Source organism: Python bivittatus, unplaced genomic scaffold, assembly GCF_059951505.1.
Source record: "Python bivittatus isolate LINGU-HERP-01145 unplaced genomic scaffold, Pbiv_v1 ctg000020_np1212, whole genome shotgun sequence".
NCBI lineage: Eukaryota > Metazoa > Chordata > Lepidosauria > Squamata > Pythonidae > Python > Python bivittatus.
This window is the reverse complement of record NW_028277030.1, coordinates 107,202,483-107,216,912: the sequence shown is the minus strand read 5'-3', so window position 1 is coordinate 107,216,912 and position 14,430 is coordinate 107,202,483. Positions and strand designations below refer to the sequence as shown.

Below are 14,430 nucleotides of genomic sequence, written 5' to 3'. Positions count from 1 at the left end.
TGCTGGGAGTTGTACTCTTACATATCTGGAGGTTATCAGTTTTAGGAAAAATGTATTTTTCATCTTGTAAGTCAGGGAATCCCATTAAGAGGGCTAATGGGCATTTTTTTAGAATTCTGAGAACATGCTGTGGGTGTTTGTAATATGGTAGGTAGGCGAGCCACAAAATACCATTTACCAAAAGACAGACCATAAGATTGCTCCCTCTCCCCGTATAGCCTCCCAAATGTTCCTTATCTGCCCCCTCTGGCCCTTTTCTAGGCAGATTAATTGAATATTGGAATTTTCATACAGATGTGCTGAGACTGTGTTTTAAAGCATGCCAGTTTAATAGTATGTTTTATATAACTTAAATAATCTAAAACAATACTTCTATACTACAAGTAATCCTTGATTTATGACAATAGGGACCGGAAAATTCACCATTAAGCTGTGCAGTCATTAAGCGAGGCACTCATGTGACTGCACCTGATTTTAGGACATTTTTTGTGGCAATCATTAAGTGAATCACCATAGTTGTTAAGTGAATCACGCAGTTCCCCACTGATTTTGCTTATAGGAAGCCAGCTGGGAAGGTCACAAATGGCAATCATGTGACCCCGGGATGCTGCAACTGTCATAAATACATGCCAGTTGCCAAGCACCCAAATTCTGATCATGTGACTGCGGGAACGCTGTGACAGCCGTAAGTGCGAGGACCGGTCGTAAGTCACTTTTTTCAGCACTGACGTAACTTTGAACGGTTGCTAAATGAATGGTCATAAGTCAAGGACTACCTATAATGAGTTTATTACAGTAACAAAATACTGTTTTTCAACTAAATAATCTTAATATTAGTTGTACAGCCACATAATTTTTGCACTGCATATTTATATTAGGTTACAGGAAAGAGATGAATAAAAATTTGAACTTATACATTTTGTTCAATTATTTGAATGCATATTTATTTCAGGGATTTATATCCCACCCTTCAATAATATATACAACTTACAATGACTGCTAAACAAGACTGCTCAGTTAGAAATATGGGTCACAACTCTGCTGTTAGAAATATGGGTCACAACTCTGCCTGTCCTAACTATCATAGAAAAATACACCTAATTATACTATAAAGCTACATTTGATATCAAACCACAATAGGTTTCCATTTAGTTATTCATTTATTTATTTAACCAAGTTACTTGAATAGGCAGCATATAAATGGTGGACATAATACATAAAATCTTCTTCAAGCCATGAGTTCAAATTGTTTTCTGATGATCAACTGTATTGTGTCCAATGATTTAGATATCAAATAAGGAATTTTTAATTCCTTATCTGCAGTTTGACTTAGTTTCAAGGTGTACAACTTCTGTGCTGCACTGGGAAGCCCAATGAAAATTTACAACTGCCACCTTATTTTGCTTATCCCTCTGACAAGGGATAAACAACTCTATGTCTCCCTATGAAAAGGTAGAACAGAGCAAGCCAATTTTAGCCACTGTTGCACAGAAATATCTAGTGTAGTAGCTAAAGAAATTGACTTATTGTCTTCCTTTCCTGAACCAAAGCACAGAAACATATAGAACTTGATTATTTGTTCCTAACTGACAGAAATGCACTAATTACCAAAATGCCCCTCTATCCTTCTTCCAAACTTGGAAAGATTACCAGGCAATTACTAAATACTCTTTTATCACTCTATAGTTTCAACAATGAAATAAAGTTTGTTGATATCACATTCTCTATAGAATGGTAGTCCATTTACCATAGTTAATTTGTCAGAACCTGCTTGGTTCAGAGATCACATTACTACATCTGAACAAGCAAATTATGGTTTGCAGTTGCCTAGCAACAAGGTCTGCATACTAAACCCATGCATTGGTTTTATGGGTGAACAAAGCCAATGTCAATTTGATAAGATACTGTTTAATAGTATAGTTGGATTTATAGCTTTATAGCCACTTAGCATAAAAATGATATTTCTAGAGAGAATATATGCCTATCAGTAACAATGCACAATTCCGTATGCAATCTCTTGACTTTAGAAGATCTCAGACAACTGATGTTTAAAAAAATCTGTGTTAAGTTTTATAGAATTACTGTCAGGCAACGGTGCTAAATAGATAGCTCAAGACGGCTTCTACATATATATTTTTATTCTACTCATATGCTCATCATGGAATTCCAGTATTTTTGCTTCTGAAAAATGTGTTGGACTCTTTCTCAAGAAGTTAAAAAACAGTACCAAGTGGCACATAAACTTTTGTAATAAATAAACACCAAAGTGAGACGCATATATGAAAATGACAATATATAAAAATCATATTTAACATACCAAACAAGTTATAAACCAAATCATCTCAGAGATCATATTCCAAACACTGTCTTCACAACTATGCTTAAAACACGTGAATGCACAGGCTTCACATGTATTGAACCTCTATTATTAGTATTGAAAAAAGGAAAGGGACAAAAATCTTGATTTTAATACATTATTGTTTTTCCAACCATCTGGATGGATATATTAAGCTGCCAACACAAAATTGTAAACAAAGAGGTAAGCAAATTTCTTAATTTCCGTTACTACTTAATTTATCAATTTATGAGATAACTGGTCCAACAAATTGTATTTGTTAGTTACCATCCTTAGGCAGACTTCTACTCAGAACTTCCATTAAATTACATTAAACCTGGAGGAAAATGGATGAACACAGATACAAAGACATGACACTTCCTTAAATATCATACAGTGTGGAACATTTTGTTGTATCAAATATTATATAATTTTAAAAAATTAATGGAAAACATAGATTTCCAAAACAAAGAAAGCATTTTTGACAATTTGCTGAACTTAAACAGTATAATCAATTTTTCTCAAAGTAGAAACTAATGGTATTTGTGTAATACAACCAACCAGAGAAACTGAGATTCTTATCTCAGTGTTGACTGAATTTACAATTTCCACATTAAATATCCATAGTGTACAACTTGAAATTGTTAATTCTGCTATTACCTGTAATTCCATACTCACATATTAAATAAAATAAACAGATCACAGTAATCCTTGGTAAAAGTATAAAATCCTTGCCCAATCTGGTATTTTCCAGATCTTCTAGAAAACAACTTCTATCATAAGCAAGCACTGGCCAAAATAGCTTCTCTTAGTGCAGCAAAAGAAACATGGAACAAAGTGAACAACATAAATATTCCACGGATATATTTGTTTAAAAGATCCTCTCCTTATTGGATGTAATAATCCCTACAAGATAAGAACTGGGCAAACAGATAGCCCATGAACTATACTAAGTACTTTGGGCCTAGTCATCTTTGGGCCTAGAAATGTAAAGCTACCCAATTAAATCTGATCAGACAGTGATGTTGGATACCCCACAAACTGAACTATCTGAACGGTAAGCCTAAAGTTATAACAAATATAAATATATTTGTTTGGTAATTACAAATATTCCAGAGTGACAGGTTCTGTCAAATCTCCAGTGAAGCAGACCTTAAAAAGCCAAAAATTACTCAGGAAAGCACTGCAGGATAACACTAACAGGATACAATAGTGGAAGAAAAACTGCTTCTTTACCTCTATCACTACTTGATAATGAGTTCTTGCTCAAATTTGATTGCATCTGAGAAGTGTTATCTTCCATCTGCATTCCAACTGTATCCCAAGAGAAAACATTTGTGATTCAAATACAAGCAGTTTTAACAATGTTAAACCTGGTTGTATGTACCTATTTCTACTTCTCCCCATTACAAAATAAATTTAAGCAATGCTAGTTAACAAACCTCATTACAGAACAATATATTACTTTCTTTGGAATTAAGGTAATGGTGAAATAATTTCTTTTTAAGAGTGGAAATGTTTACATTTTGAATAGCTGTAGTGGAAATGTTTACATTTTGAATAGCTATAGTGTTGCCTAAATTCAGAGTTTAATAAATACATAGAAATTATCTTGAAAGTAGAGTTCAGGATCAATTATTAATACCAATATTCCAGTATAAGCTTAAGTTTAAAATTGTATACACCACTTTTTCACTAATAGCTCTTCATATACACTGGTCTACCTATAAGTGTTTCAGATTATTTATAACCATGTTATTTCACTACTTTCAACAACCATTCCTATTTTAAAGCCTTATCAAGAGGAGGTGAATATGACATAGATTAAAACAGGTTGAAATAGGTGTGAAGAGAACTTAAGAAAAATTAACTTTTTGTTTACCTATTTCCCAGCTCCCATTCTTAGAAGATGTAAAAAGTTCTATGGATAACTTACTACCTTGTTAGTTAAAAAAATATATTTTTATAAAAAAGATGAATGACTCTCTACTTACTTCTTCCTGTGCTTAGCTACAAACTATTTCCAAAGAACTTTATTATTCCTTTCCAACAACTCTTCTCTTTCTGCAAAATCTCTTCAACATGCCTGCTTGAAACTTGCTACAAATATTGTTCATACAATTTTCATTATAATCTGTCACCAAAAAGTGTTATGAGTGCTTTAAAAGAAGAAAAAATAGAAGTGTATTGCTCAAAAACCTCTCTGCTATTCTAAATATCCTGCAAAGTTCATCCTGCTCTGATGAAACACAAAAAGCCATAGTGTTTTTCCCCCCATCTAGGTAATGGAAAAGCAAGGCCAATATTAGGACTCCCCTTTTTTCAGATTTATGCTCTAGAATTCAGAGCAGTCAAAACATCCTATCCATTAAGCACAAATGGGAGATGAAGCTCCAAGTTGAGGATTTGATCTCAAGGCAGGTCAGACAATTCTTGCACAGCTCTAGTCAAAACCTGTAAAATTCATGCTATATCATGCAAACTTCCAAAAGTTCACATAATTTAGCAGTCACAAATAAAAGATCTAGAAGGAGAAAACTACAGTAATTATGCATTACTATACTTCCTAGCTCACCTATTTGGACTACTAGTCTTTGTTCAAAACACAGTAACTTAATTAGAGAAACAGGGAATTCCACAACATTTTCTCATACACTTTTTCAGAATCCTAAAGGAAGAAAAGAGTAGTATGTGCATTTTTCTTATATTAGCCTGTTGCCTTCACAATTTTATTACAGCACACCAGATTTTTCATGGTGCCTTGGTCCTAAAAGAATGTAACCAAAGTTGCAACATTACATACGTATATACCAAAGTGGTCCCAGTGGTGGTAGGAGCACTTGGGGCTGTGACTCCTAAGCTGGGAGAGTGGCTCCAATAGATCCCAGGAACAACATCAGAGCTCTCTAACCAGAAGAGTGCAGTATTAGGAACAGCTAAGATACTGCACGGAACCCTCAAACTCCCAGGCCTCTGGTAGAGGCCCTGAGATTGAGGAAGACACATACCACCCATAGGGGTGAGAGGGGATTTTTTACACACACACACACACACACACACACACATATATATATTAAAATAGAAGACAGAAGAGGGGACTTTATTATTTCCTGAGAGAATAGACAATCTTAGCAATTTATTATAAACATATAATACATTTCTCATACAAATTAACTGCATTCATCAGTGTTTTAAATAGCTGTTCCAATTTTATTATACATGCAATTACTAAATCATGGGAGAAAAACAGAATAGAATCAAAGTCTACCCCATCAAGTCCAACAGTCACTTCAGTGCAGGAATCCAATTACTGTAAAAGCATTCCAGATAGCCTTTGCTTGAATACATCCAATGTAGGGTAACCAACTACCTCGCTATACAAATTAATTCCACTGCTAGGTTACTCTTAGGGTTAGGAAAGGGTTTGTTTTTTTTAATGTTCAATTGGAATTTGAATATTTTTGTAACTTAAACCTATTATTAAGTGTCCTGCAGTTTAGAATGAGAAGGAACAGGTCTTCCCCTTCTTCTATATGACACTGTTTCAGCTATTTGAAAAATGCTATCATATCTCCCCCCCATCCCAGTTGTCTTTTCTTATGGCTAAATATACCCACCTTCTTCAATTTCTCCTCATAGGACTGAGTTTCTAATTAACTTAAATTATATATCAAAGGAGTATCTGTTCTCAATAAATAGTGAAAACGTGATAAACATTGTTATAAATCTGTTTGACCACTTAGAGAATCCATTGATATAATTCACCCCAAAATAAGCAATACTATTTAATGCTGCAGCTTGGCCATAAGCCATAAAATAATAGACCTTTGTTTGGATTAAGATAAGCTCTGTGTTTACCTTCTTAATCATACTTACAATAAATCCAATGAACTTATAGTCTATTTTTCAGAGATACTTAATAGACCAAAACTAAAGAAAACAGGGCAGTAGACTAGCAGACTGATAAATTAAAGGGAGCCAATTTTGAATAGCCTATATTGTGATAATTTCTGATGTCATATTTACAAGGAATACAATTTGCTTGAATGAGCTGACATAAACTTAAATACATGGTATTACTGGAGCACATACTAATACTTCTTTTTACCATGTGTTCAACTCATTATATAGACACACCCTATAATTAATAGTGGCTACCCTAGGAAATCTCAAAAGAAATACAAGTTCCAAAAAATAAGTTTTTGCGGTATGTGCTCATAACCCCACAGAGTATTAAAAAACCAAAATAGTCCGACTGAAATATGTTTTAATGATACCAAACATTTAAGATATAAATTCAAATTTAGTTAAAGCATATAAATACCTTGTAGTGTCAAACCGTGTACATATAGCTAGTTGAAATTTTTATAATATTAACAAAAAAACTTGGAAAAACCTTCTCCCCAACACACAAGCACACACAGGGCAGCCAATGGTAACAGCCATAAGAATACAGCTGCAGATTTATAAGCAGAAGGTAGGAATCATGAGAAGTAACTAGGCATCTTGCTAATACAAGTTCTGAAGATTATATAGCTCTCACAGAGGGAGAAGGGGCACCAATTCCTTGTAAGAAAAAGTTTAATAGAGAAAGTTATGTATAGTCAAGTTCTTTTTGTCTCACCAACAGATAAGACAGACTGTATCATGTGAATTTTATTGTATTATATTCTAAAAGCTTACCAACATTTACTTTGAATTTTAAAAAAAATGACAACTATCTGGAAAGAAAGGATAATTTATCCCTAACCTTCACTGCTTAGATTAAGAAGATAGGTTTCTCTGGAGCTGATGTAGAGCCTACCAAGTCCCATTTCTAAGTATTGCGTCAAAGCCAAAGAGGTGGTCACAGAATGCAAAATACACAGGAATAAATGTTTCAAACTGAAAGGAATCCCCTCATGGGTTAACCATTGGGGGGGGAGGCAAAAGAACACAGACTCTGGTAATGACCCTTTGATGGGGCAAGAATCCCCTTTATAAATTCTATATGCAAATACATACCGTTGCTGGGGTATTATATGAGTGACTTTTTCCTATTTATCGATTACACAAAGAAAAACCCAGCAGGGGCTGCTGCAATGCAACACAGTCGATTTGAAGGGGGGGGGTGTTACTTTTTCACTCCTCCACCTAAAATTCTTAAGCAATGGTTACTATCTAGAAAGATGAGTATTTTGTTTTTAAATGCACATAAAACCTCAGAAAATAGCCAGGCCTCATAACCCTCCCTCCTCCAGTTCCAATCATTCCCTCCGGTTTTTAAAAATTCTGCCCTTAACCCCTTTAAATATAGTGACCTCACCTCCCTCCCTCTTCTTTTATTATCCCTATACCTCTTTTACGACCCTGGTTTGCAACAAAAGCTGTACATGTCAAATGAGCCACTGGTCCTGTGAACACACCATCAGCAGTCCCCTTTCCTTTTTCATCCACCGACCAACGTACATTCGCACACAAACTTCCCCCACTTTCTAGAGAGAAAGGAAGCCCAATCAAAACACTGGGGAAATAGAAATTCAACGCCAGATACGGGGTGGGGTGGGGGAATTAATAACGAACACGCGGGTCCAGCAAGGGGAGGGAGTGGGGAACACCCCCCGCAAGCCACTCATGGTGGTCTTTCACGCATCTTTCCTCCAAACTGAGGTGCATTACAGCAGTCAAATCCCGCACGAGGCTTCCCTATTAGGGCTCTCCTTCTCCATTTCGTCGGGGTTTCCCAGTCAAGCCCTCGCTTCATTTTGAGGGGCAGGGCCCCTTCTCAAACTTACCCGGACACGATTTCCATCAAGCACCCCCCCACCACACACACACACACGAAAGGACGAGCCGAATGCCCGGGGAAGACGCCTTCCCCACCCTCCCCAGTGATCTCTCTCCATCGCAGAACGCCCCCCTTCACCTCATGTTGCTGCTCAAGGTCCGGGGGGGCGTTTCCCCCCCCGTCTCCGCGGCTCCTCGGTCTTCTTATGAGCCGGCCCGGTTGCTCTCTCCAGACGCCGAGGACGGGAGGAGGAAGGAGGGGGTCTCCCCTTCAGGCGCCAGCCAGTCCCTGCCTTGGCAACCTTCGGGCTGACTCGGCTGCCTGCACCCTCCGATTTCTCTGCTTGGCCCACCCCGACCACAGCGGGGAGTCGAGGGAGGGAAGGAATAACAGGGAGAGGGAGAGGGAGAGGGAGGGGGAAGGGAATAAACCGACGCTGGAAGCGCCGCGAGGCTGGCGCGCAAGGGGCGGAGAGGAGGAGAAGAGAACAAGAGAAGGTGGGAGAGTTGGGAAAGCAAAAAATAACGCAACGCGCAAGCGGATCGCTCGAGACACACCGGCTCAGGGAGGGGGGAGGTGCGGCGCAGGCACGTAGAAGGACGCCAAGGGGTGGAGCGGATGAAGCCGCGCCCACTTAGCTGGTCTGCATTCTCTGTGCGTTCCATGCGGGTTCTAATGCGGGACTGGGAGAGTGTAGAGATTCAGCCGACTAGGAAGATGTCAGTGGGATGGGCGTATGTTCTTCAGTGACTGCCCGGGTTCCTTTGCAAGCTCCTGCGCGCATTCAATGTTAGTAGCCTCCCTCCCGTTTTCCGTTTATAGGCGGTGGTCGCGGGCTACAGCCCTCTTACATGCGTGAAACCTGCAGCCTGAGAGTCTGCTCCGGAACAGGCCGTTCGTATGCCGTGATTATTCATCTGTGGCTGTGGAGTATTAATTCTCTTGTTGATTTTTCCCACAAGGTTGCGATTTTAAAGCGTCGCTTTGTCTGTCTGATTGATCCTCTGCATGCATCCTATAATGCATTTATTAATTGCTGAATACTGTTGGGTGCATATGTTATTGTTCAAGCAATGTGGTTGATGTACAGTCGTCTCTACAGTTGGCCTTAGATTTCTTAATAATTAAATGTTCTGGTCCTTTATTGACTTACCTAGTTATCAAACACCTTGTCATTCAGTCCACATCTACGTTAAATTTTCTGATCGTTTGTAAGTATGCTTCTCTGTACAGATTGTCTCACAATAGAAAAAGCATTCCTGTTTTACCTCCTGAAATCACTCCTGTGCCATGGATCATTAAAATATATTAAATATGTGGATGAAATCCCACTGATGTACCTTTGTTTAGGCTAATATGCAATGCTTATTTTAATGCTAAGCCTATTCTAAATTTGGGAAAGAACTCTTGTTACTTTGTTGGAACTTTTTCCAAGTTCATGCATAATTACTTTAACTTAGCTTCACACTAGGCAGGTTTCATAAGATTGGACTATACATGTAATTGCAACCAAATACTCTGGCTCCTACTCAAGTCCACGTGGGCCTTTGGAAATAACCCAACTGAATTCAATGAAGTACATACACATAAGGACAGCTATTAAATTAGGAAAGACACAGATCAAAAAAATGTGTGACTGACTTTTCTAATAGCAATACTATTGTGACTTAGCTACATAACTAAAGTCTAATTTTCATTTATATATCATCTTTGTCTTCCCACATGTTTAAAAATGGGAACTGAACCCATCCTGATGACATTTGTCTTGTTTGATTGAATGATCAACAAAGAAACCCGGTTACTGTAATTAATTAAAAAATTAACCTACTCTTGTCTAAGGGCTGGCAAGTGTAGAAGAATGCCAAAATAGCCTTGAAGAAGGTATATGGGCCAAGTGTTAGGAAAACATGAACTTAGCCCAGAAAGATAAGAGAAGCTGAGGAAAAAACTCAAGATTGCCCCACTTTGACTCTCTTTGGTATAAGTGGGAGGGAGAAACCCTGTATGGCTTTCAAGGTTCTGTTATTATACCCTATAACAACAAAATTGAGTTCTAGTAGTTCACGCAATCTGTTTCCTGACCTGGCTTACTTCAAAGAGTTGACAATAAGACTTCATTACATTAATAGTCCCTTCCCCGTTGTCCAGCCAGGCAGCACCAAGCATGACATGGATGCTGCACCAAGCTCTGGGAGGCATGTTTTATGGTTACCAGGCTTCAATGTGTTTTGTAAGAGAGAGTGTGTTTCTGGGAGTTGTCTTTTCAGCTACCTGACATTGGATGACTGATAAGGCAGGGCTTGGAATTGCCACACGTTTGAGTGAACAAGTTAATTTCCTGACTCTTAATTGTGCCAATACTATGGGAGTTACATTAAGCTCTTCCATACAACCTGCTAATCATGGAGCGGAGGTCCTTCGGCAAACAGTGTTCAGCTCATCCTGACCTGCCAAGAAAGCAGCTGAGGTGGTCTTTTCCTCCTGCAATTATAAATTGTTTTCCAGCTTCTTCCAGCACAAACCATCCCATCTGGTCTGTTTAAAATGCATTATGTCAAAGTAAGGCTAAGGCTAGGGCAGGTACACAAACCACAGTTTTGGGGACCATTTACCTGTGGGCTGTGGGAGAGTGAAGCCATTTTTCCCATCTTTGTTGCCAAGGTGGCAGGAGAAGTGGGCCTTTTTGATGCGCAGGAAGGGAAATCGGGTGGCACTCCCATGGCATGTTAGCTTTATAGCAGGGGTGCTGGCTGCAAGCTGCTTCCCCACATAGCACAGCTGCAGTACCTCAGCCAGGGGGGAAGGGGGCTTTTATATACATGCCCAGAAAACTACTGGACACGTGTATAAAAGCCTCCCCCTGCTGCTTCAGTGCAAAGCTGCGGGGAAAGCTGTGGAGGAGTGGGAGTGACCCTTCATTTGGTGACACTTGTGGTAAAGCTGCCCATGACTTGACTCGAAGTGCCAGATAAAGAGCTGTCTTCCCCATTTCCCTTAGTGCAGGGGAAGAGAAGCAAGATAGCACTCATCAGCTGCCTGGGGGGAATGCTGGCTCAAGATCTGGTCATCCCCACCCTGAGATTCCCTTCCACAGGAAAGAAAGCAAAGGACAGCAACTCTTCAGTACAGTATAGGGAAAGTGGACCCACCTCATTGGACCCTTGGTTTCCCTGCCAAGGCATAAAATAGGGGACCATGTCCATTCTCCCCCCTCCCCCCAATGTCAGGAGAAGTAGGGGAGAAACTATGATCAGACCTGCTTTGCCTCCTCCTTTCCTCCCCCTTTCACCAGCAACAGAAGAGGAAGGAAACCATCCTGGTCATCCTGGATGATCACGCCATGGAATGGAAATCTGACCAAGAAGTTTGGTGGACCTTATGTTGCCAGAAGGTGACACCAAAGGACATGTTCCCAGCTAGCCTCTTCCCCCAGCTTCTCAGGCAGATAGTAGAGTACCCCTATTCTGTTTTCTGGAATAGGGGCTTGAAGTGCAATTAGCACTTCATTAAACCAGCTACTTTTCAAATGGCTTCTGTTCAGCTGTCTAATGCTAGCATATGGAAGAGCCCTTTGAAAGCTGGAGTTTCCCAGAGAAAGTTGCCAGTTACATCTGCAGTCAACTGACATCTAGCTCTAATGCTAACTTGGTTAGCAGATTCATATAACATTGTCTCTATACTGACTTATTTAAGGTTGTGAGGACCATGCCAATGTATCATCATGATTATCCTTATTCTAAAAACATGCACACTTGCTAGAAAACACTTCTAACTACATATGTCTATCACATAGATATCTGATCACAATTCTGGGTCAGAAAGGACACATACTCTAGATTGCAGGGGTGAAGTTAAAACATGAAACATGCTTAATCTCAGTTCATTTTTACTGGCCAGAAACACCTATGTTTTATGCTGTAAAGGTTGTCAGGGGTTGGAATTGTTAAATCATGTATCCTGTTGTTAGCAAAGAACTGAAAAAAATAAGTAGTCTTTCTACTCCACCCAGTCATCATTCGTGAATATCACTGTATATTGTATTTTGGATGGTTTGAGTAATGTCTGACGCATTACTGGTCGAATCAGTTCTTACAAGAGAAAGCAGCAGTTTGCTTATGTCATCATTATTCATGGTACTTGCTTTTTAGCATGTAATGAGATTGTCCTCTTTTAAAAAAAAATCAAAACCTCTCATTTTCCCCAAAAAGAACTGTTGGCTGATGGAGGATTTATGAAGAGATTAAAGGCTTCACACCTCCATATGAACAATTTAAGTAAAAGCTGAATTAAGACTTGTCACGATAGAAACCAGAGAAAGGGTATCTCGGCTTGAGGACATTGTGTCAGTTCAAAATGGGCTTTAGATTGGTTTGATCAAATGAAGTTGGCTTATTCTGAGAGCTGACTCAGCTTTTTCTGGTTCTACACTAATATGGGAGAATCTGGCTAAGTGACATTTTTGTACTCTCCTCCTGGTCATCTGGAGGGAAGTTTGATTGGATCACCCTGCTCTCAGCATGTTCCCTTTAAGGCTGGCAGCAGTGAAGACAATTGCAGGTCACTTACAAACTGCTTTGAAAATGGTGGTGACATGGAAGTGCTCTGAGTTTTCTTCACAAGAGGCAGAAATGCTCTAAAACAAATGAATCTGAATAAATAAGTGCCATTAACAATATGAGTTGGATTTACACTGTTAGCTATATTTCAATCCCACTAAAATCAAAGGAACAGTTAATCATAAAGCTTAATTCACATAATGTGGGATCCAACACCCTATGATTTAACTATTTATATAGACTAAACACAAAAGCCCTTTTCAAGTGTTTTCCTGTCTATAAAGATATGAAAGTAAACAAGTGAGTAGAAGACAAGGCTGCAAGTACAGTTCACGCCTTCTACTCTCTCTGACAATAGGGTCTATTTGGGATTTTGAAATGTACTACTAAATTTCAGGATAGCTGTACTGCAGGTCAAAAGAAGTTTCAGAGATTTAACTAGTGAGAGAACAAAATGGGTCAATATTTTTAATAGTTACCTTGAAAATGAACAAACTATGCTATATCTGCACCAGTCTGATGTGCAGTAGTCGAGAACAGTGAAGTCTACAAATTTTAAAAAGTAAAGATCCTGACAACTTATGTAACATATTAGTTATTTTGGCAACAATACAGCAATACTTTCCTATTGTCTTATTCAGTGATGTTTTTGACTTTGCAATCTGTCCTACAGCCCTGATAATTCCTGGTGATCTCTCATTCAAGTACTAATAAAAAACGGTCCTGCTTAGCGTTTAGGGATCAGCCATGGTTGGCTAAATGCTACCACCTAGCTGGGTCTACTCTTCCCCAAAATTTTTTATAATCCTATTCAACTACAAGTAGTCCCCAGTTTAAGAATGAGTTCCATTCCCAAGATCTATCCTCAAGTCAAATTTGTATGTAAGGCGGAACAGTATTATTATATAGGTTCAGAAACACCTATGTTTTATTTATTTGTTTGTTTGTTTGTTTATTTATTATATAATACTGTATGGTATAAGTAGTATTGCATAATTAACTCAAACCATTGTGTATTTAACTTGAATCATTGTGTATTTAACTCGAATTTTGCTACAATAGACTCCGTTCTTAACTAGGGGGCATTCTTAAACTGGGTGTTCTTAACACCGGGACTACCTGTATAACATTGGGGTAACCTCAGCCTCTTTTTGAAAATGCCCCAAAATTGTTTTAAAACAATATTTTAAAGTTTCAGGTGCTTACAGGCCAAAAGCCTGAGAGATAAAAGACCTTAGGTATGAATTAGAAGGATTGCAGTCAAATCCCTTTAGTGTACTGAGATATAAATAATATACTGTATCAATGGCCATATATAGAGAAGTTGTCCCTCTCCATAACAGACAGTCTCCTGTCCTCTGGATATGTTGTGACTACAACTCTCAGAATTCTCACTCTATTAGGGGAAGATGACCCAGGTGATAAGTCTTACTAGATACTGTGTAATCATTTCAGTCCACAATTTTGTCCTCCTAGAAGGAAAGTTAGACACTTAACTTTGTCAGATTTTTTGTACATGGTCTCTGTTGAGGATTAGTATACTGTATTCCCTGTTTACAATTCTATTTTGGGATGGAGGCTTGACTAGATAATATTATAGAAAAAAATAAAATAAACAGTCTGGAAACAAGAAGAAATATGGTCTCTCTCCACTCACAGTTTTGCAGTTTAAAAAAGTATTTATTTTTAATATTGCAGAGAGGTTCACTTTACAGAATCCAATTTTTTAATGTATTTTTGTGGATGATGCAGCTCTTAGCACTACTGTACTG

General features: G+C 38.5%; 1 protein-coding gene across 1 annotated transcript in view; it reads right to left on the bottom strand.

Moving 5' to 3' along the window:
* The window catches only part of ENAH (ENAH actin regulator), a 95,905-nt gene extending 87,260 nt beyond the window's left edge, over positions 1 to 8,645 (bottom strand). Inside the window, exon 1 of the mRNA XM_007433096.4 lies at positions 8,241 to 8,645. Within this exon, the coding sequence (XP_007433158.1) occupies positions 8,241 to 8,245 (5 nt within the window). The 5' untranslated portion in view covers positions 8,246 to 8,645. The remainder of the gene's footprint in view (positions 1 to 8,240) is intronic.
* Between the last annotated feature and the right edge of the window lie 5,785 nt (positions 8,646 to 14,430).